This window comes from Macrobrachium nipponense, chromosome 44 (genome assembly GCF_015104395.2).
Source record: "Macrobrachium nipponense isolate FS-2020 chromosome 44, ASM1510439v2, whole genome shotgun sequence".
NCBI classification, from domain to species: Eukaryota; Metazoa; Arthropoda; class Malacostraca; order Decapoda; family Palaemonidae; genus Macrobrachium; species Macrobrachium nipponense.
Genome location: NC_087221.1, coordinates 32,177,182 through 32,198,797, shown reverse-complemented (window position 1 = coordinate 32,198,797; position 21,616 = coordinate 32,177,182). Strand labels below are relative to the sequence as shown.

Sequence of the window (21,616 nt, the reverse complement as noted above, 5' to 3'; positions counted from 1 at the left end):
TTGGATCTTTGTAGGTACCTTTCCAAAGTGAGTTCTTGTCGATAAATTTAGTTTCATTTTTTTAGTTAGTCGATGAATTTCGTTGCATTTCTTTGGTTAACTGCTGTCATTCATCATTAAAATATTTAGTGTAAAAGTAGTCATACCATGTAGTTTATGTTTAATATGAACTTTATTTCTTAGAACAGCCGGGGATCTTTCCTAGATAGTGACCTCCAAAAAGGGTTTTCTGGTATCATTATCTAGGACTGATATTTCTTAAGGGTTATTATCTTGATGATATTTACAGTCTTTTGTTTATGTTTTTACAGTAATCCCCAATGGGCTTGTAGTGAACATGCTGCAAAAGTTACAACTCGTGGGGGTCACTATCTAGGAAAGATCTGAACAGCTTATTTAAAAGTTTTTTTTTTTTTCAACAGAGGTCAAATGACGGAAAGTGAGGTATCAGTTAACATCCTATTTTTTGCTAGTGCTAGAGACTTAGCAGGAGTTGATCGTTCCATTCTAACTGTTCCTGTGAACACCACCCCTGAGGAGCTCTTATCACAAGTTGTTCGGTCATTTGGTGAAATCTCTAGTATCAAGGACAGTGTAATTCTCTCTCATAATCAGCAATACTGTGAGCCTGGCCAAGGGTTAACACTTTCTACAGGAGACGAAGTTGCCATAATCCCACCGATTAGTGGAGGTAAATTTGTTGGTTATTGGTAATAAAATCTAGTTTTAACAGCCATAGGCTGTAAGTTTATAAGGCTAATTCTTGACTTGGATAGCTGTAAGAGAATAGATAAAGTATTTGTTCCGACACATTATACAAACCATCGGTCCTTTACATAAGGAATTACTATTCAGCTCCAGCTGGACCGGTCGTAAGATTTACTAACAAGGTAGTTTGGCAGTAACTGCTTGTCTGATGGTCGGGAGTCCCACCCGATTGGAGGTAAACATACCACTTTGCTTTCGACCGCCGTCGGAAGAAAACTTGTGCTCGCCTCTCTGCCCGCCTCTGTCGTGAGATTGTTTCAAGCCTACTTACTTTTCAACCTGTTTCTTAGAATACTAGTGTGAAGTGACTGTAAGTACTCTTATTGTTATTTATTATTTGGGGAATTGCATCGCTGGATTGGACATGCAGTCCCACGAATCGGAGAAGCCCTCGCGCCCCCCATCCAACCTGAGTATGTGGCCTGGAGTGGGAGGCCGTAAGTGTTGGGCTTTCAGGTCCAGCGATGTCGTGGCCCCTCATCCATTGTGTACTAGGTGCTGAGGGCATGAATGCTCTCAGTCCTTAACCTGTGATATTTGTGTCTCTTGGTCGGAGGAGCAGTGGGAGCTGTACGAGAAGAGGAAGAAGCCACGTAGCGCCGCCAAGGTGTCGTCGGAAAGCTCCCCCTTGACACCTCTGGTGACTGATACGTCATCTTCTTTCCCTCCTCGTCGGCTCCCGTGTATGGCTCTCTCCCCTATGGGGGACGTGTCCCCCTCTGCCTCTTCACTCGATTTGTTGAGTGCAGAGGAAGGAGGGCGACACCCTAACCTGGAGTTGTACTCGGGGTCTTCTGTCCGCTCAGGGTGGGATCCTTCCCCCGCTGAGCGAACAGGAACCCCCCCTTAACCCAACTGTTGCTTCCTCAGGTATGTCTGCCTCTTCGGGTGGGGATCTTCACCAGGTGTGGCGCTCGCTGAGCCTTCCAGGAACTCCGAGTATTCAGGGGCTCATCCATTATCTTGCTGTAGCCCCAGCCACTCACGGGGTGGAGACGAGGATGACTTCGACTGTGTCGACACCGAGTAATGCTGCTGCTCCTCACCTGGTGTATACTCAGCACATGACCATTGTCACCCTCTCGGCTGCGGTACAAGCCCGTTGCCGTATGTGCCCCGGAGGGAGCTGGTTCCACCTCCACCTGGTTTTGCTGTCCTTGCTCCTCCCCCTGACTTCGAGTGCCCAAAGAGCTTGCCCTTGGATCGCCCTCCTGTTGCCGTTGCTGTACCTGCTGCCCCTGTTCCTGCCTGTGGAAGTGCTGCCGCTCCCGCAGGTCCTTCTGGCGAGGTGGAGTTGGGCCCCGTTGCCACCGCAACCGCTCCAGCTCCAGCCTGGATGGGAGACCTGTCTGCTGTCCTGAGGAAGTTGGCGAAGAAGTCCAGGAAGAAGAGGAAGTTGTTGTCGTCGTCTTCGTCTTCATCTTCATCTTCTGCCGCCTCTTTCCCTTCGAATTCCAAGGCCCCCCAGCCGAGGAAGAAGAAGGTACACCCCCCCCCCCACAAGAAGTCTCGCTCAGAGACTTCTAAGGGTCTGTCTCGGTCTGTCTCACTCCAGCGGGACAGGTGGGTCTTCTGCTGGTTCTCCCATTCCTCCGGGAACAGGGCCCATCTCTCCTTCCTCAAGGAAGAAGATGGGGACCTTGGAGGTACCAGCCACCGCTGGTACCTCTGCTCCCGGCTCCAGAGGTTCCACCTCCAGACCGGGAACCGTCTTGGCTGCTCGTGTCACCGAGTGTACGGTCACCTATTGGTGATCAGGCAGCCAGGAACCAGACAACTGAGTACGCTCACCGTCAGGATGGTAAGAGTCGCTCAGGTGACTCTCGCCAGACCAGTGATTGCTTGTGCAGCGATCGTCCAGTTCCCAGGGTTGATGTGACTGTCCCACTAGACTGTTCACGTGTTGAGGCTGGGAAGAGGTCCCCCCCGTCACCAGGAACAGCCTCGGCTGCTTCTGGGACCGTGGTGCGTCATGAGGACGGTGCTTGATCTCACCACATTAGCAGACACTACCAGTCACCCGACTGTCACTCCCACGGGGATCGGACGGCTCGCACGGCTGGTAGGAGCTCCCCGACGCATGAGACAGATGCTACAGTCCTTGGTCCAGCATTTCTCTGCAGGGAGACCGCTGGTCCAGACCTGCAGCACGATCGCCTGTAGTCCTCCCAGCCTGCCAGCTCTGCTAGTAGGCAGAGTAGGAGCATCAGGTCTTCCTCACCTGTCCCTTCAACCTCCTCGGCTACACAGGGAAGAGCAAGGCAAACAGGAGTGACCATGAGGAGTGCACTCCTTATGGTCCGGCCACGAGAGCCTACGAGCCTGGTTCGGTCCTAGGACCAAACAGGTTGTACGCTCAAGTGGATGGAGGAGACCACGAGGGGTCTGGCGAGGTTCTTCCTCCTGAAGGAAGAGTGTCTCGGGAAGTGATTGGCCTGGATGGATCTGACGGTCCATCTCCTCAGGACGCGATCACCCCCGAGATACAGAGGTCTTTTGCAGAGGTCATTGCGCTGATTCGTCAGCAAAACCACCTCAGGGAAGGATCAGTGGTTGCTCCTTCTGACCCTCCATCGAGGCTGGAGTCGTTCTGGGGTCCTAAGAAGGAACCCAGATCGACGGTGGGACTACCCCGGTCTTCCTTGGCTGACGGTGTGTTGGACCAAATGCGGGCCCTTTTCTCCGGACAAGAGGAGTCACTCAGAGCCAGCAGGTTCGACAAGACGCTTCCCCCTCCTCTGCCTCATCAGCAGCGCTTCTACGTGTCATCTGTAGACCCATTGCCGACCAAGCAGGTAGACCCGGAGCTAGCTCGTCTAACTCGGGGAGTGCCTCTTCATCACCTGCTGTATGAGAACCTCTGGTTCTTGTAGCAAGAGGCATCGGTCCTGGAATCCACTGCCATGGCAGCTTTCCAGGCTGTCTCCTGGCTGGATCTGTGGTCCCTCACGGTACCCAGAGTTGCAGCTTCCTCAGGAGCTATCGTTCCTGAGGAGGACTTGGCATTCGGGAGACTCTGCCAAGTCTCCTACCTCGCCCACCAGACGGCCAACCTGTGGACCAACCTGGTTTTGAGGAGACGGGACGCAGTCCTTACTCGCGTAACCAGAGCGGCCGGTTGAGAGGTGACGTTAGGTCTACACAACGGACTGTTGCTGGGTTCCTCCTCTCTCTTCTCCAGAGAGATGGTGGACACTGCGGTGGAAAAGCGGAGAGCTGAGGACAGTGACCGCCTAGTACACCAGGCAGTTACGAAGACTTCTGGGCAGTCTTGTTCAACTGCGGCTAAGCCTCGGAGCTTAGCTAGCGCTTCCTCCGCACCCAAGACATCAGCACCGACAAGGGTAGCGCGAGGAAAAACCCAGCCTTCCTCTTTCGCTTTGAGAAGTGAGCATCAGCCCTCCTCTCAAGCTTCCTTTTCTTGTGAGAAGGGGCTAAGCGCAAGGGGAAGAGAGGGAAATGCTAGGGACAGCATTCCCCCTCAACTGCTGCCAGAAGGAGGGGGTTTGCCTGGCGAGCCATTGGGCAACTTGGCAGCGCTACGGAGCCGAGACTTGGGTAGTGGATGTCCTTCGGGAAGGATACCTACTGCCCTTGGAGTCGAGGCCACCCCTCACCTCAGACCCGGTACACCTTCAGATGTACGTCCCCGGTTCTGCCAGGGACGTAGCACTGACACAAGAAGTAAAGACCATGCTGAGCAAAGGAGCTGTGGAGATTAGTCACCGGGTTTCTACAGCCGACTTTTCCTGGTGGAGAAGTCTACGGGGGGCCTGGAGACTGGTGATAGATCTCTCTCCCTTGAACCGTTTCATTCGCCAGACTCGGTTCATGATGGAAACGGCACGCTCAGTGCTCGACTCCATTAGGGAGAACGATTTCCTGCTTTCGGTGGACCTGAAGGATGCGTATTATCAAATACCCACCCAACAGTCCTCCAGGAAGTATCTCCACTTTATCCTCGACAGGACGGTGTACCAATTCAGGGCACTTTGTTTCGGTCTCTCAACCACCCCACAGGTGTTCATGCGAGTGTTCACTCTGGTGTCGGCTTGGGCGAATTCGGTCAGGATACGTCTGATGAGGTTTCTCGACGATTGGCTGGACCTGGCAAGCTCCCGCTCGCAGTTGCTACAGGACAGAGATGACTCCTTGACTTATGCCACGATCTAGGGATCGTGGTAAATGTCGAGAAGTCAGATCTCGAACCCAAGCAGAGGATAAAGTACCTGGGCATGCTAATTGATACGGTAGCCGCACGAGTCCTCCCCGCGGACTCGCTGGTCAGCAGGTTCAGGGAGACAGCCAGACGGTTCCTGTCACGACCGGAACAGTCAGCTCAGCAGTGGCAAGTTGTGATCAGTCACCTGTCGTCACTAGAGAAGTTAGTCCCTCACGGGCGTCTTCACCTGTGGCCTTTTCAACGGAGACTAAAGGAGTGCTGGTCACAGGCACGGGATCCACAATCCTTCCTGGTTCCTCTCATGGAGGAAGTAAGGGAGGACCTGGCCTGGTGGCTAGACGACAGGAACCTCTTAATAGGAGTGCCCCTGCGCACTCCCCCTCCGGAGATGCTTCTGTTCTTAGACGCATCAACCGAGGGTTGGGGCACACACTGGAAGAGTTGTGGAACCATCGCAACAGGCACATTCACTTCAACTTCCTGGAACTCAAGGCTGCGTTTCTCGCGCTCCAAGAGTTCTGGGAACGACTGATGGGACACTCAGTGGTACTGATGAGCGACAACACCACGGTAGTGGCATACATCAACAAACGGGCCTAGTGTCCCTCCCGTTGCACCAGGTGACGTTGCAGGTGCACAAGTGGGCCATAGCTCACTCAGTAGAGCTGTCAGCCAGATAAATTCCAGGCAAGAGGAATGTAGTGGCAGACAAGCTCAGCCACCAGAATCAGGTGATTGGGACAAAATGGTCTCTTCACCCAGACGTGGCAGAAAGGCTCTTCGACCTGTGGGGGCATCCAGTAGTGGATCTGTTTGCCACCCGGCACAACAGAAAACTTAAGGTTTTCTTCTCAGTTGTCCTGGACCCATGCGCAACTGTAGAGGACGCGTTCCAACACCCATTGGACAATCTCGTAGTCTACGCCTTTCCCCCCGTTCTGCCTGGTTCGTTAGTTGATCAGCAGAGTGCTGGTCACCACCAGTCTTCACATGATTCTAGTGTACCCACCATTTGGTATCCGGACCTGCTGGTTCTTCTCTCGGAGGCACTGCAAGAGATTCCCCCATGGCACAACCTGCTGTGTTAGCCGCATGTAGAACTGTACCACCAGGCAGTACATTCCCTGTGTCTTCACGGCTGGCGGTTATCCACCATCTCTTGTGAGTGAGAGGCTTTTCTCGCCGAGCAGCGACAGAGATGGCTGGATACCTCAGACAGTCCTCTGCAGCAGTATACCAGGGAAAGTGGTCTGTCTTCTGTGTTGGTGCTCAGAGCCACTCGTCAGCAGGTAGCGGATTTCCTCATATTTCTTTGCCGAGAGAAGCTCCTCTCTGTCTCTGCAGTCAAAGGATACAGAGCCGCCCTGGCCCTAGCCCTTAAGCTGCGAGGAGTTGATATTTCCTCCTCCATGGAAATATCCCTCCTAATGAGGAGCTTCGAGAGGTCTTGCCCACCCAGGGAACTCAGGCCCCCATGGTGGGATGTGACTCTTGTCTTGAGGAGCTTGACTCATAGACCCTACGAGCCTCTCCGGGAATCGACAGACAGGGATCTGACCCTCGACCATCTTTCTGCTGGCCCTGGCATCGGCAAAGAGAGTAGAACTTCATGCTCTTTCCTTTGATGTTAAGCACTTGAGGGGATGGGGATCGGTTACGCTCGATTTCGTCCCAGATTTCGTAGTGAAGACTCAGAACCTTTTGGTCCCTGACGCCATGTTCAAGTCCTTCATGATCCCTTCCCTAAAGGACTTCACTGGTAATGGTACGGAAGAGATGCTGCTTTGTCCTGTGAGGGTGCTATGGCGCTATCTGAAGAAAACTTGACACCTCTGGCCTGAGTGTCGACGCCGCGTTAGCACCGGGGTGACCAAGAAAGAAGTGCCCAAGAGCACTGTTTCTTTCTGGCTTCTTGAGGTAATCAGGAAAGTACGACACAGAGGGGTGCCGACACCAGTGCCTTTCATTTGAGAGCCTATGAAGTTAGAGGCATTGGTCCAACCCTTACATTTCACAAGAACTTGTCCGTTGCACAAGTGCTGAAGGCAGGGGTGTGGTCCAACCAGACCACCTTCACCTCCTTCTACCTTCGGGATATTGCCCATAGGTCCTTGGACACATTTTCCTTGGGACCCGTGGTGGCTGCTCAGCATGTTGTGTAGCTTACCCAGCTCCTTTACAAGACAAGGTAGCATCTCATCTCGTCCTTGTGATATCGCACGAATGGAGAGTGAATGAGTGTGACTGGGTCCGCTTCCTCCTCTTTTCTTCCCTATCCCTGTGGGCAGAGGGTAGCGGTCATCACAACGCTGGACAGGACAACGATGCAGGTAAGCTACGTAACTGAGCTCCATTCTATCCCTTTCATCAGGGATAGAATCGTTGATCCGTCCCTTCCCTAGCAATGGGGGAAGCGGACACCAGTAAGAAACAAACCCAATACTTTATATTTGGCTTCTTACTTAGGACTTTAGTTCTTGCTTGCTATTCATAAGAGGTATGCTTGCCTCCCTCTTATGAATTGGTCCAGAGGTCTGACCACTGATCTTGCAGTGCACACTCCGATTATAGTTGGACAGAGGCTAGGTTCCCCCTTTGCTCTTACGACCAGGGAGGGAACCCAGGTTGGGCGAACACCAGTCTGTTCACAATACTCAGATTCCTCCCACCAATAAGTGAGTCTTCCTTATGTAAAGGACCGATGGTTTGTACGACGTGTTGGAACAAATCACAATTTTTGAAGTAAATTGTATTTTTCCTAACTATACAAACCTGAGGTCCTTTATATATAGTCCCACCTCATGCCACCCCCCACTCTGTTCCTGGGCCTAAAGCAAAGTGGTATGTTACCTCCAGTGGGGCAGGACTCCTGACCATCGGACAAGCAGTTACTGCCGAACTACCTTGTTAGTAAATCTTGCGACCGGTCCAGCTGGCGCTGAATAGTAAATCCTTATGTAAAGGACCTCAGGTTTGTATAGTTAGGAAAAATACAATTTACTTCAAAATACAATTTACTTCAAAAATTGTGATTTTTGAGAGTAAATTGTATTTTTCCTAACTATACAAACCTGAGGTCCTTTACATATAGTCCCACCTCATTCCACCCCTCACTCTGTTTGTGGGCCTAAAGCAGAGTGGTATGTTTACCTCCAGTTGGGCGGGACTCCCGACCATCGGACAAGCAGTTACTGCTGAACTACCTTGTTAGTAAATCTTACGACTGGTCCAGCTGGTGCTGAATAGTAATTCCTTATGTAAAGGACCTCAGGTTTGTATAGTTAGGAAAAATACCATTTACTTTAAAAAATTGTGATTTTACTGATAGTACTAGTGTACTGTACAGCTTGTAAACCTTAAGTAATCTTATTTTCAATATTTCTCATAATTGATCAACTTAAGTATAAACGTGAGAATTCTCTACGTATTTCGAAGCAGAGTACTATGATATCAGTTACTTTTCTGCAGCAGTTTAAATGTAGAAGTGATTCAGTATTGTGCTTAATTCATAACATATAGGGGAGTATTACCACATTATTTTTCATACCTGTACTCGGTGCACAAAATGTTTGTGCATTACTATATGAAATTTAAAAACTCCTTGCTTTACTGGTTTACTGCAGGTTAGTGGAAACATGGATTACATCAAGATTACTGATGAAGGCCTTTCTGTTGATGAAATTACAAAATTAGTCACCGATTCATCTTGTGGTGCTATCAGCTTATTTGTTGGAACTACACGAGATACTTTTGAGGTAGGTGTTATGGCAAGTATCACATGTAATTAGTAGTGTATATGTTTGTGTGTGTTATTAGGTTGAAAAAATGTATACTAATGGTAGTTTTAGGGATCTTTTGAATAAGCTTAGAAATTTAATAATACCTCCACCCTGAGGATATTACATAATGTTCCAAAGCTCAGTCCAAGGTACGACCATTCTGCCTTTACTTTTATGTGGGTCACTGGTAAGAGACGGTGGTCCTTAGCTCAGTGGCAGCAAGTTTGATGTGGAGGTTTATAATCTTTTAACAGTTGTTGCACAGATAAATATTTGGATATACTGTACATTTAGTTTTATGAACAAAGTTTGTCTTATTACCAAGACATGGTCACAGCAACTAAAGGTATACAGAACCAAGGGCCAATATAAATGGTGGGTACAATCCATAAGGGAATACAAAAGGTTGGGAGTTCACAGAATGGTCAACAGATTTGTACCCACCTTTATATTGCCCCTTTCTTCTATGTATCCTTAGTTGCTGTGACCATGTCTTGGTAATAAGATGAAAGTACTTAGCATCTCTGGTGTTTCAATTTTCCTTCATAGCTGTAACTGTTTGTATAATCATCACATTTTTTATTTCTTTGTGATTAAAATCAAACACCGAGTTTTATAATTCTTATCACATATAGTTGGATGAAATCTCTCTAAGTGCAGGGTTAATGTAAATAGTTGCTGTTTATCATTCTTATTAATTTGAAGGAAACTCTCTAAGGGCAGGGTTAATGTAAATACTAGTTGTTGTTTTAGTGGCATTTAGGTTCTGTGGGTGACTGCCTATTTATATGTGTAACTGTAAGAATTATTAATAAACAAACAATGACAGCAGTACGTACATGTTTCTATGTCCTTGGTTAAATGGTTATTTGTTCATATGCGAACAAACCTTCAGTCTTAACAATAGGATAATTTCTAGCGCCCAGCTGGATCCGGTTAAAACGCAGATGAAAGCAAGGAATCTTGTGATATCTGGCAATGCATGCGTAAATCGGGTGAAGAGTGGTCAAACACCATGCATTTACGCCACAGTGTCAGTCTTTCTCTTAACCGCCTGGGCGAGAGTCGTGGTTGACCTCTCTCAGCCTTTACCTGGTTCATTGCCCGTTTCGTTTGTGTTTTGTGTGTGTGTGTGGCTGTTATTATGGCTGCTTCTGCTCCTTCTCGGCCTCATCAACGCGTGTGCCCTGGAATTCTAGGTGTTCTGTGTTCTCATTTTTTGGCTTCAGCGGCGACTGATCCCCACATCACGTGTAGCAGGTGCCGCTCTAATTTTTGTACTATAACAAATCCTTGCACGGAATGCCGCACGTGGCCTAAAGAGCAGAGAGAGTATCGGAGGGTTTCGACTCTTCCTTCATGGGAAGGTTTTTTGCCTCTTTCCGATGCTTCGTCTCCTGCAGTACTCATACCCCATAGTAGCGTTGTGCCTGTGTCTCCTTCTTTTTCTTCCATTGATTCGTTGTTGGAAGTATCGGGAGGCCCTCAGGCTGATTTTTGTAATGTCGCCCTTTCTTCTTTGGGAGTTAATTTGATTCCTGGGAAGGGGGAGGCTTTTTCACCATTCTCATTTATTCCAGAGTCGGAGGCGTCCAAGATGGCGGCGATTTGGAAGATGCTCGGGCTAGGGGGTCCCCGTCCTTAGAGGGGTTGCTAGCACACTTATGGAGGCTCGCTACCCGCCTCCTCAGGCTGGCCAGGCCCTCCCCCCTCCTCCTGGCCTCGTCTTTGTGGGTAGCCGAGGTCAGCCATCTAGTATTGCTCCGCTAGTGACTTGTCGCTTCTTCAAGTCATAGGGAAGCCATGGCGTCAGCCCCGTTAATGATGTCACGGGATCAGTTGTTTTGTATTCCTCCGCCAGTGGTGTATACTTCCCCTTCAGACTGAGGGGAAGGCGTGATGTCATCACCACTTGTGACGTCACTCCCAGTTGTCTCCTCTGCACTGCCTCTCTCAGCTGTGACATCATCTCTGCCGCTCAGTTCGCTGCATCTCCCTTCCATGTCATCGAAGCCTTCTCTTGCTGATCCATCTGAGGCTATATGCCAGGCTGTGCTTAAGAGGTTGGACTGTGTTTTGGATGATAAGTTGACTGCCTTGTCGGCTGGGAGGACTGGAAGGAAACGTGTTGCATCGTCCTCACCTCCTGCTAAGAGATTGCGTAAGGAACCAGTGCTGTCTTCCTCTCCTTCTTCCCCCCTCTACGCTGCGTTGGCGTATGAAGCGTTGGCGTATGAAGCGTTGGAAGGCTAAGGACTTTGCTCTTTCTTCGCCTACAAGGGAGGAACAATGCGGCCGTATTCTTGAGTGTGTTGGTGTTTCGGAGAGTGTTAGTGTATCTTCCCTTGTGCAATCTGCAGTAGGTGCTTTGTCCTCTGCATTGAATCACGAGCGTATTGCAACCTCCCCTGTCCGTGCACATCACGAGCGTGTTGCAACCTCTGTCCGTGCACATGATGCAAGCACTCCTACTTCTCCAGGGCCTATTCATCGCCGTAAGGATCTCAAGGCGCCTGTCAAGAGGTCTAAGGTGGTGAGCGCTGAGTTGGTGCAGCAGGAGTGTTTGCCTGCCCCTCTCCCTGGTGCTTCCAGGAGTTTGACTCTGGGGGATTCTCCTTCGATCTCGAGTGTTCAGGATTCCTCTCCAACTCATGTTCGTAGGTCTGCCACGCCTGTGACCATTCACGGACATGTTATAGAGTCATCTGTTGGAGGAGTGTGTAGTGATGTTCCTAGTGTTGTAGTGGGTTCGTCGCGGGAGCCAGCGTGTGGACCCAGCCCAGACAGGTTTGTTGGTATTTTGGCTGTTTAGCTGCTGATCCTTCCGTTAATTTTAATGAGGAAGGTACCTTGGAGGAGCCTACACATCCTTCTCATCGTCGGTCTCTGTTGCCCGAGCAGGAGGAGGGAGACACGCAAGAGTTTTTGTCTTCCTTTTCAGAAGTTGTCGATCTCAATTGTGGGTTCAACAATTTGGAAAGTAGGACTCAGGCTCGGTCGTCTTACACTCCTTCTTGCTTGGAAGCCTTGGTGGAGCTGCACAAGATTCCAAATCATCTTTAGCTTTCCTTGTCAGGGCACGTCCAATCGGTCTTGCATAAGGTTAACGCCTCTGTTTCAGAACGGGATGGTTCATTTCGCTCTTAGGGCTCTGCCAAGCGACTACCCCCACCTCTCATGGGACATAGGAAGTACTATGCTATGAACTCTGTGTTTTTGATGTCGCGCCATCTTAACCCGGACGTCATTCGCCTGAAGTCGGGATTGACTTTGGAGCAGGTGAGGTCGGTGGCTCTGTCCCTGTCTCCACAGGATGCCTCAGCGTTGGAATCTATGGCAGCCTCCATGTTGCAGATGGTTTCTTGGCTGGACTTCTGGTCTATGGTCGTTGCCAAGATAGCTTCTGACAGGTCCCCAGAAGGGTTGGTGAGTGCATCCTCGCTTGCAAGTCTGATGCAGTCCGGAGGCAAGGCGTTTTCATATACGGCTCACCTCAGTGTTGATTTATGGGCTAACCTGATTAGAAGAGACGTGGCTTTATCTAGGATGGAGAGATCAGTTGACACAGAGTCCTTGCTGGCATTGAGAAATGGGGATCTGTTGGAGTCCGTTGGAGTCCCAATTTTTGTTTCCTCGGACTGAGCTGGAAAATGCGAATGACCGGCGCTGGGCTGACACCAAGGACAGACTGGTGCACCAGGCCGTGCCTTAAGTCGGAGTCTCGTCCTTGGATACGTCTGGCTCCTCCTCCTCCCCCTGTCCAGCAGCAGTCAAGAAGATCGTCGCTTGGTAGGCCGTCAAGGAGTTAAATTTCAGCAGGGCCTTCCCGTTTGACACAGCCTAGGTCAGAGGACCAACGTCTCTTTCACTCTCGTTCCTTTAAGCCAAGAAGGGGCCCAAGGGGCAGAGGTAAAGGAGACCGTTGGTAGGTTAGGCGCCTCTCCCTCCTGCACCATGGGTAGGGGGATGCCTGGTGGGCCATTGGGCCAAGTGGCAGAGTTATGGGGCGGAGAAGTGGTTGGTAGATGTCCCTTCAGGTGGGGTACCTACTTCCATTCGACTTCTCTCCTCCTCTGTCGGACAAGCTGCAGCTCAGGCAGGCATATCCTTCAGATTCTCTGAAGTTCTTGGCTCTTTGGGAGGAAGTGCAGAAGATGCTGGACAAGGATGCGATAGAGGAAGTGATGCGTCTGTCTCCGGGGTTTTCCAGTCACATCATCTTGGTGCCCAAGATGTTGGGAGGATGGAGACCTGTGGTCGACTTATCCACCCTGAATCACTTCATCAGAAAGACACGGTTCAAGATGGAGACCCCACGTTCAGTGTTGGCAGCCGTGAGGGAAGGGAACTTTCCTTGCTAGTTAAGGGGTTTGAGCAGTCGAGTTCTCCTAGAGAGCTCAAGCCTCCGATGTGGGATGTTTCCCTGGTTCTCAAGAGCTTCATTAAGAGTCCATATGAGCCATTGTGTCACTTATCTGGCAGGAACTTGATGCTCAAGACCGTTTTCCTTCTGGCCTTGGCATCTTCCAAGAGGGTAGGAGAGCTCCAGGGTCTAAGCTGTGATGTGAAGCACACCAGGGGTTAGGGGTCTGTGTCCTTTGAATTTGTCCCAGAATTCGTGGCCAAGACCCAAAATCCCTCTGTGCATGATGACAGGTTCACTTCGTTTTCTATTCCATCACTGAATGACTTTGTGGGTGGTGATGCTCAAGAGCTTTTGTTGTGCCCTGTCCGGGCCGTGTGTTGCTATCTTAAAAGGACTCGGCACCTTAGCCAGGCTGCTGCAGACTTTATGGTAGCACAGGCCGTACGAAGAAAGAGGTGTCTAAGAATACTATCTCTTTTTGGATATGGGAAGCCATCAGACAGGCATACTTGACTTGATGATTCCACCACCATGTCTGTGCAGGATAGAGCACATGACGTTAGGGGTATTGGTCCCTCTCTGGCTTTCAAAAAGAAGTTGGCTGTACATAGAGTGCGTCCGTCTCCGGGGTTTTACAGTCGCATCTTCTTGGTGCCCAAGGCGTCGGGAGGATGGAAACCTGTGATGGACTTATCCACCTTGATTCACTTCATCAGGAAGACTCGGTTCAAGATGGAGACTCTGCGTTCGGTGTTGGCAATCGTGAGGGAAGGCAACTTCATGCTGTCGATAGACTTAAGGGACGCATACTTCCAAATCCCTATTCATCCGATGTCCTGGAAGTTCCTTCACTTCTCTCTTGGGGACAAGGTCTTCGAGTTCAAAGTCCTATGCTTCAGGCTGACAACAGCCCCTCAAGTGTTTACAAGGGTCTTCTCTCTTGTGTCAAGTTGGACCCATGCTCAGGGGATCTGTTTGGTGAGGTACCTCGACAATTGGTTGGTCTTGGCAGTTTCCAGGGAAAAGCTGCTGCAGGACAGGGATCGTCTACTTCAGTTCTGTCTGGAACAGGGCATTGTAGTGAACCAGGAAAAGTCGAACCTCGTACCCAGTCAAAGGATTCTCAACCTGGGCATGGTCATCGATACAACAGTTGCAAGAGTTTTTCCGTCGGATCAGAGATTGGAGAAGTTGCGAGTGGTGGCACGCGAGTTCCTGCCAGAACCACATCAGTCAGCTCATCAGTGGCAGCTTCTTCTGGGAGTGTTGTCTTCCCTGGAGAAGCTGGTCTCATGGCCATCTGCATTTTTGGTCTCTGCAGTGACTGGGAGAATTCTGGTCTTCAGCAGGAGACTCACCCCTGTTAAAGGTTCCTCTGTTTCTGGAAGTGAGAGAGGACCTTCATTGGTGGTTGGACGCCGGAATCTTTTGAAGGGTGTCCCTCTGTGTTCTCTTTCATCAGACTTCCTTCTGTTCTCAGACACCTCCCATGCAGGTTGGGGGGCTCATTTAGGTGGCCTCATTGCTTCAGGCATTTGGAGTTTGGAGGACAAACAGCAACATATCAATGTCTCGTCTTGGAGTTGAAGGCAGCCTTCCTGGGTCTTAATTAAGGAGTTTCAGGAGAAGGTAGAAGGTCATTCTGTCGTTCTTATGTCGGACAACACCAAGGTGGTAGCCTATGTGAACAAGCAGGGAGACCTGGTTTCTCGTCAACTTCATCCCTTGACCATCGAGGTTCACCAGTGGGTGGTCAGCAATTCGGTAGAGCTCTCAGCCAGGTATATCCCAGGCAAACGGAGTGTGGTCGCAGACAAACTCAGTTGTCGGGATCAGATCCTAGGTACAGAGTGGTCCCTTCTCAAGTGGTAGCAGACAAGCTCTTCCAGGTTTGGGGGAGACCCATACTGGACCTTTTTGTGACTCGCTTCAACAGGAAGCTGGAGATGTTCTGTTCATTGGTCCCAGATCCTTTAGTGTTAGCAGAGGACGCATTCCAACATCCTGGGACAACCTGGAGGTGTATGCCTTCCCTCCATTTTGTTTGATCCGTCAAGTTCTGAACAGGCTAATGAGTTCACAGGGTCCCAGGATGACTTTGGTAGTCCCTCTGTGGCCTCAGGCAGAATGGTTCCCAGATCTGCTGTCGTTGTTGTCAGAGGTTCCGAGGGAAATTCCCCCTTGGTGGCATCTCCTATGTCAGCTGCATGAGGAAAGGTTCCACCAGTCAGTACAATCCCTGTCTCTTACGGTTGGAGGCTATCAAATATCTCTTCCGAGCGAGAGGCTTTTCTCAGAGAACAGCAGGACATATGTCCAGCAGTCTCAGAAAGTCGACCTCCGTGGTTTACCAAGGCAAATGGGCGATCTACTGTGATTGGTGTCGTAAACGGGATTTTTATACATTCAACTTCCCTGCCAGATATATACTTAGCTATAGACTCCGTCGTCTCCGACAGAATTTCAAATTTCGCGGCACACGCTACAGGTAGGTCAGGTGATCTACCGCCCTGCCCTGGGTGGCAGGACTAGGAACCATCCCCGTTTTCTAATCAGAATTCTTCTGTCGCCCGGACCATCAACATTGTTGTTGGTTCCTCTCGATTGGTTTTTCTTTTTTCACCGGCAATTGATCTTCTTGACCGACTTTTGGTGACGTATCTGGATTGTTGGATTGGCATACGCTTTTGTGGACTGTTTTGTGGACTTGATTTTGGATTTTTCTTTAAATATGTCTGACTCTGGTATGGTTGTGAGACGTTGTGTGAATGTAGGCTGTAAGGTGAGGTTGCCGAAAGCTTCGGTAGACCCTCACACGGTATGAAGCAGTGCAGGGAGTATGAATGTTCTTTTACTAATACTTGTAAGAATGTGAGAACTTGAGTGAGAACGAATGGAAGAATCTAACTAATTATTTAAAAAAGTTTAGAAAGAGAAAGAGTGAGGAAGGCTTCTCATAGAAGTTTAAGTAGTTCTAGATCTGAACTAATTCCAAGCTTGGGATCTTCCCCAAGGGTAAGTATTGCTACTTCTCCCCTTCCATTGCAGCCCCTTCTCCTATTGCAGAACCTGTAGATCCAGCGAAAGAACTTGCAGATCTAAAAGCAGCCTTCAAAGTGATGGAAAACAAAATGGCTGCCATAACAAGGTAAGGCTAGTGATTTGTCAGTGGACAGTGTATGAGTGTCCCCAGTGTAGTGGAGGGGCATCTGGTCGGCTCAGCAACGCTCCTAGGTCTAGACCTCTTCCAAGCTCACATGCCCAGAGGAGAAGGAATGTCGAAAGCCGAAAGGAGGTTGTGGAGAATCCCCACCGATCAGGTGTCCCTTCGGCGGTTTCTGTGACACCCCAGACTGCCAAGGACCGCTATTGTAAAAAGCGTCCTACGTGAGTGTTTCTCGTCGTCGGGATCTTCATCACCGAGACGTGATTGGAGAGATTCCGATCGATCTCGGCCTCTCAAGAGGAGTTGGAGGGCGCCGACTATTGACTCGAGCCCTGAAAACTTCCTGAGGAGTCTCCATCGGGAGTGAAGAAGGCAAGAAGAGCCATTCTTCCAACCAGAGTGAGAAGGAGGCAGGAGGTGGAGGCTATGGACTCCTCCCCTCCTCCTTCCCCTCCTCCCGAAGAGGATAAAGAGGAGGCTACTAAGAGGTTCATGATGGCGATGCAGGAACAGATTTCGTCGTTTGTAGGAGTCCTGTCAAAGGAGCCTCCTAGAAGGAAAGACACTTCCCTTCCTATTAAAAGATCCTCCAGACGTATGGAGTTATCTACCTCCAGGATCGATACTCCTACCCGAGTGAGGTTTCCGGTACGAACCTGGATGAAAACAATCAGACGTCTGGCACCGGCCAGGAGTGAGGAGTCACCCAGGAGGCAGGAGCCAAGAGCCAGGAGTGAGGAGTCAACCAGGAGGCAGGAGCCCAGAGCCAAGAGTGTGGAGGCATCCAGGCAAGAGGCAAGAGCCAGGAGGCAAGAGCCAGGAGGCAAGAGCCAGGAGACAAGAGGTCAGGAGGCGGAGGAGCAGAGCAGGAGCCAGGAGCCAGGAGGCAGGAGTCAGGAGGCAGGATAGAGTCAGGAGTCCGAGTCAGGAGGCAGGAGTCCGGAGTCAGGAGGCAGAGTCAGGAGTCAGGATGCAGGAGGATCAGGAGGCGCAGGAGGCAGGAGTCAGGAGGCAAGAGTCAAGAGCCAGGTCAAGAGTCGGGGACTCGTTCCTGGAGGTTATGACTCTTCGCCAAATAGGAGCTCCTCTCCTTCAGAACATAGGAGGTCTTGGAAGGACTCTCCCTCAAAACGTGAACTTTCTCCTTCGTCTGATCGAGGGTTAGACGAGTTGTCTGACGACGAACCTCCTGCTAATGAGGGACTTTCTAGTTACAAAGTCTTGGCCTCATTACTACTACAAGAGTTTGGAGATTCTCTTAGTCCTGCGGCTCCTCCTTCTCCTCGTTCGCTCTTTTCGAGCTCAGCTACGGCTAAATCGTCGGCCTTCTTGAAAATGAAGCCGGCGATATCAATGAAGAAGGCACTCCATTCTTTAGATTCTTGGATGGACAAGAAGAAGGAGTTAGGAAAGACGGTATTCTGCATGCCTCCTTCCAGATTGCACGGGAAGAGAGGTATTTGGTATGGGACAGGAGAGACTATGGGTCTTTCTTTACCCGCCTCTGCAGATGCCGACTTTTCAAGTTTAGTGGAGGCCTCTAGACGTCACTCCTTAGGATCGGTCAGAGCGACGTGGAGCACTTCAGAGTTGAACCACTTTCTAAAGGGACTTTTTGTCACTTTAGAGGTGTTCAATTTTCTGGATTGGTCACTCGGAGTTCTGGCCAACAAATCTAAGGATCCGGAGTTTCTGAAGAACCCAGAAATTCTCCATAGCGTCCTGTCCTGCATGGACAAGGCAGTACAGGACGGTTCGGGTGAAGTGGCTTCACTTTTTGGTGCTGGTCTCCTGAAAAAGAGATCAGTGTATGGTTCCCTTTTATCGAAAGGGGTTTCTCCGAGCCAGAGGACTGCCTTACTGTTCGCCCCTCTATCAGATCATCTGTTTCCTTCTCAGTTAGTCAAGGATATATCTCGCTCACTAACTGAGAAGGCGACACAAGACCTACTTACGCAAACGTCCAAGAAAGGACGACCGGTAGTGGCGACGGTTAAGAAGGAATCTCGTCCTACTCAGCAGCCCTTTCGTGGAGGTGCAGCGGCTCGTCCCCCTGCCAGAAAGAAGAGCTCTGAAAAGAGAGGAAGGTCTTCATTTAGGCCCTTCAAGAAATCGAAGTGACTTGTTGCTCCTCCAAGCACCAGTGGGCGCCAGACTCCTGAACTTTGCAGGAGTATGGGCACAAAGGGGAGCCGACCTTTGGTCAGTGTCGGTCCTGAAGAAGGGATATGTAATCCCCTTCGACGACAGCCCGCCCCTAACATCTACGCCTCGGGAACTGTCAGCGAGGTACAGAGACCCGTTAATGCGAAAGACTCTCCTTCAAATGGTGGAGCAAATGTGGGAAAAAGAGGCCATCGAACTTGTGCAGGATCCACACTCCCCCCCCGGGATTTACAATCGCCTTTTTCTAGTACCAAAGGCATCGGGGGCGGGGGGTGGAGGCCAGTTCTGGACGTAAGCGCTCTGAATCGCTTCGTACAGAAAAAGAAGTTTCGTATGGAAACGTCCGCCTCTGTAATGTCGGCGCTTCGCCCAGGAGATTGGATGGTCTGTCTGGACCTGCAAGACGCCTATTTCCACGTTCCCATTCACCATTTGTCAAAGAAATATCTTCGCTTTGTGATAGGAGACAAGATCTTTCAGTTCAGGGCTCTGTGCTTCGGACTGTCTACAGCCCCACAAGTATTCACCAACCTGATGGCGAATGTAGCAAGATGGCTTCACCTAGAGGGATAAACATCTCCCTCTACTTGGACGACTGGCTGATCAGGGCCAAGTCGAAGAGTCAGTGCTTGGAGGACTTAGAAGTAACAAGGAACATGATAGATTCGCTAGGGTTGCTCGTCAACCTCGAGAAGTCACAACTGATCCCCAGCCAGAACTTGGTCTATCTGGGGATTCAGATGGATTCTCGGGGTTTTCGGGTATATCCTTCGCGAGAAAGAATCGCTCGAGGTTTGTCGAGAATCTCGAGCTTCTTAGAAAGAAAGAACAGCTCAGCGAGGGATTACCTGAGCCTTTTAGGGACCCTGTCCTCATTGGAAAAGTTCTTCTCGCTAGGGAGACTTCACCTCCGCCCTCTTCAGTTTTTCCTCAAAGAGGTGTGGGAGTTGGAAGACGGGTCAACTCTCGGACTCTTCCAACTTCCACAAGAAGTAAAAGATCATATGAAGTGGTGGATCCCTCAGCTTCAAAAGAACGAAGGCGTATCGCTTGCCCTGCAGAACCCAGACCAAGTGTTGTTTACCGACGCTTCGGAGTCGGGATGGGGAGCGACGCTGGGAGCAAGGGAGGTGTCAGGCACCTGGACAAAGGAACAGGTGTCCTGGCACATCAATTGCAAGGAACTTGTGGCCATACACCTAGCCTTAAAGTTCTTCGAACAGATAGTCAGAGACGGGGTGATACAGATAAACTCAGACAACACCACGGCTCTGGCTTACATACGCAAGCAAGGAGGCACGCACTCTTTCTCCCTCTATCAGTTGACAAGACACCTGTTAACCTGGACGGAAGAAAGAGGCATAACTCTCCTCACAAGGTTTGTTCAAGGGATCAAGAATGTGAGAGCGGACAGACTGAGCAGGAGAAACCAGGTCCTTCCCACAGAATGGACTCTTCACGAAGAAGTGTGTCGAAGTCTTTGGTCCCTGTGGGGGAGACCTCACATAGACCTGTTTGCGACGTTCCTCTCCAAAAGAATAGAGACCTTTTGCTCTCTAGTAGAAGATCCGAGAGCCTTCGCAATAGACGCGTTTCTCATGGATTGGTCGGGTGTGGACGCTTACGCCTTTCCCCCGTTCAAAATCCTGGGGGAAGTACTCAGGAAGTTCGTAGCTTCGAAGAGCACGAAGTTGATACTCATAGCCCCATTTTGGCCAGCCCAGGAATGGTTCACGGAGGTACTGGAGTGGATAGTGGACTTCCCCAGATCGCTTCCAAACAGACACGATCTACTCAGACAACCCCACTTCGAGAGGTTTCATCACAACCTCCCAGGTCTCGCTCTGACTGCCTTTCGACTATCGAAAGACTTGTCAGAGCGAGAGGCTTTTCTAGCAAGGCTGCGGGCTCTATCGCTAGAGCCCGCAGAGCTTCGACGAGAAGTAGTATCCAGTCGAAGTGGGAAGTCTTTAGGAGGTGGTGTAAGGGTCAGAAGCTGTCCTCCTCCAGTACCTCTATAGTGAATATTGCCGATTTCCTCCTCTTTCTGAGAGAGGAATCACACCTATCTGTCTCGACAATAAGAGGATACCGAAGCATGCTATCTTCAGTATTCAGGAATCGAGGCCTGGACATTGCTAACGACAAAGATCTACACGATCTAATTAGATCTTTTGAGACTTCGAAAGCAGCTACTCCTAGAACACCTAGTTGGAATCTAGACGTGGTCCTGAAATTCCTCTCATCGGATAAATTCGAACCTTTACATCTGGCGTCCTTCCGCGACGTCACTAGGAAATGCTTGTTCCTGGTGGCTCTCGCTACAGCCAAGAGGACGAGCGAATTACACGCTCTGGATTCCACGGTGGGGTTCAAAGGAGATGCTGCCATCTGTTCTTTCCAGACAATGTTTCTGGCAAAAGAACGAAAACCCATCAAAGCCTTGGCCCAGAAGTTTTGAGGTAAAGGCCTATCTAACCTGGTAGGCAGAGAGATAGAGAGATCTCTCTGTCCAGTGAGAGCTCTTAAATACTATTTAGAGAGGAAGAGGCAGATGGGAGCTTGTCAACAAGGTCTTTGGTGTGCAGTGAAGAACCCCAAACGACTCATGTCCAAGAACGCCTTGGCTTTCTTTGTGAGAAGCGTTATTACGGACGCTCACAAGAACTGCTCGGAGGAATCCTTCGGTCTTCTAAAGGTCAAGACGCATGAAGTAAGAGCAGTAGCAACGTCTTTGGCGTTCCAAAAGAATATGTCTCTGAAGAATATCATTGAGACTACATATTGGAGGTGCAATTCAGTGTTTGCATCTCATTATCTGAAGGACGTGAGAGTGACCTATGAGAAGTGCTTCTCGCTAGGTCCTTTTGTATCAGCAGATACAGTGCTGGGTCTTGGAGCAAAGACTGATCCTTAATTTTGTGTTTTATCGTACATAAACCCTCTGGTCAGATATGTCTTGGTTTTCTAGTAGCAAGCTCACTACTGTCGCACGGGAGCAGAGTGTCATTGCTGGTAGGGGATCAAGGGTATGTATGACTAGTAGGGGAGTACAAAATTTTTTTTTGTATATTTTGTTATGAAAGTGTAATTATGTTTCGAGTTTTTGGTTGTTTGTGAGGAGTTCGGGGATAACTCCTACAATCTTAGAACTAACATGGATGTTAGGATCAGGTGATCGGATCGGT

General features: G+C 49.9%; 1 protein-coding gene across 3 annotated transcripts in view; it reads left to right on the top strand.

Annotated features, from left to right (window-relative positions):
- LOC135204146 (molybdopterin synthase catalytic subunit-like) overlaps positions 1 to 21,616 on the top strand; it is a 129,113-nt gene that overhangs the window by 51,478 nt on the left and 56,019 nt on the right. For 2 of the 3 annotated variants that reach the window (XM_064234165.1, XM_064234166.1), the window contains exons 2-3: positions 423 to 691; positions 8,575 to 8,706. In XM_064234165.1, the coding sequence (XP_064090235.1) occupies positions 8,587 to 8,706 (120 nt within the window). In that variant the 5' untranslated portion in view covers positions 423 to 691; positions 8,575 to 8,586. The remainder of the gene's footprint in view (positions 1 to 422; positions 692 to 8,574; positions 8,707 to 21,616) is intronic. The other variant, XM_064234167.1, reaches the window with a different exon arrangement.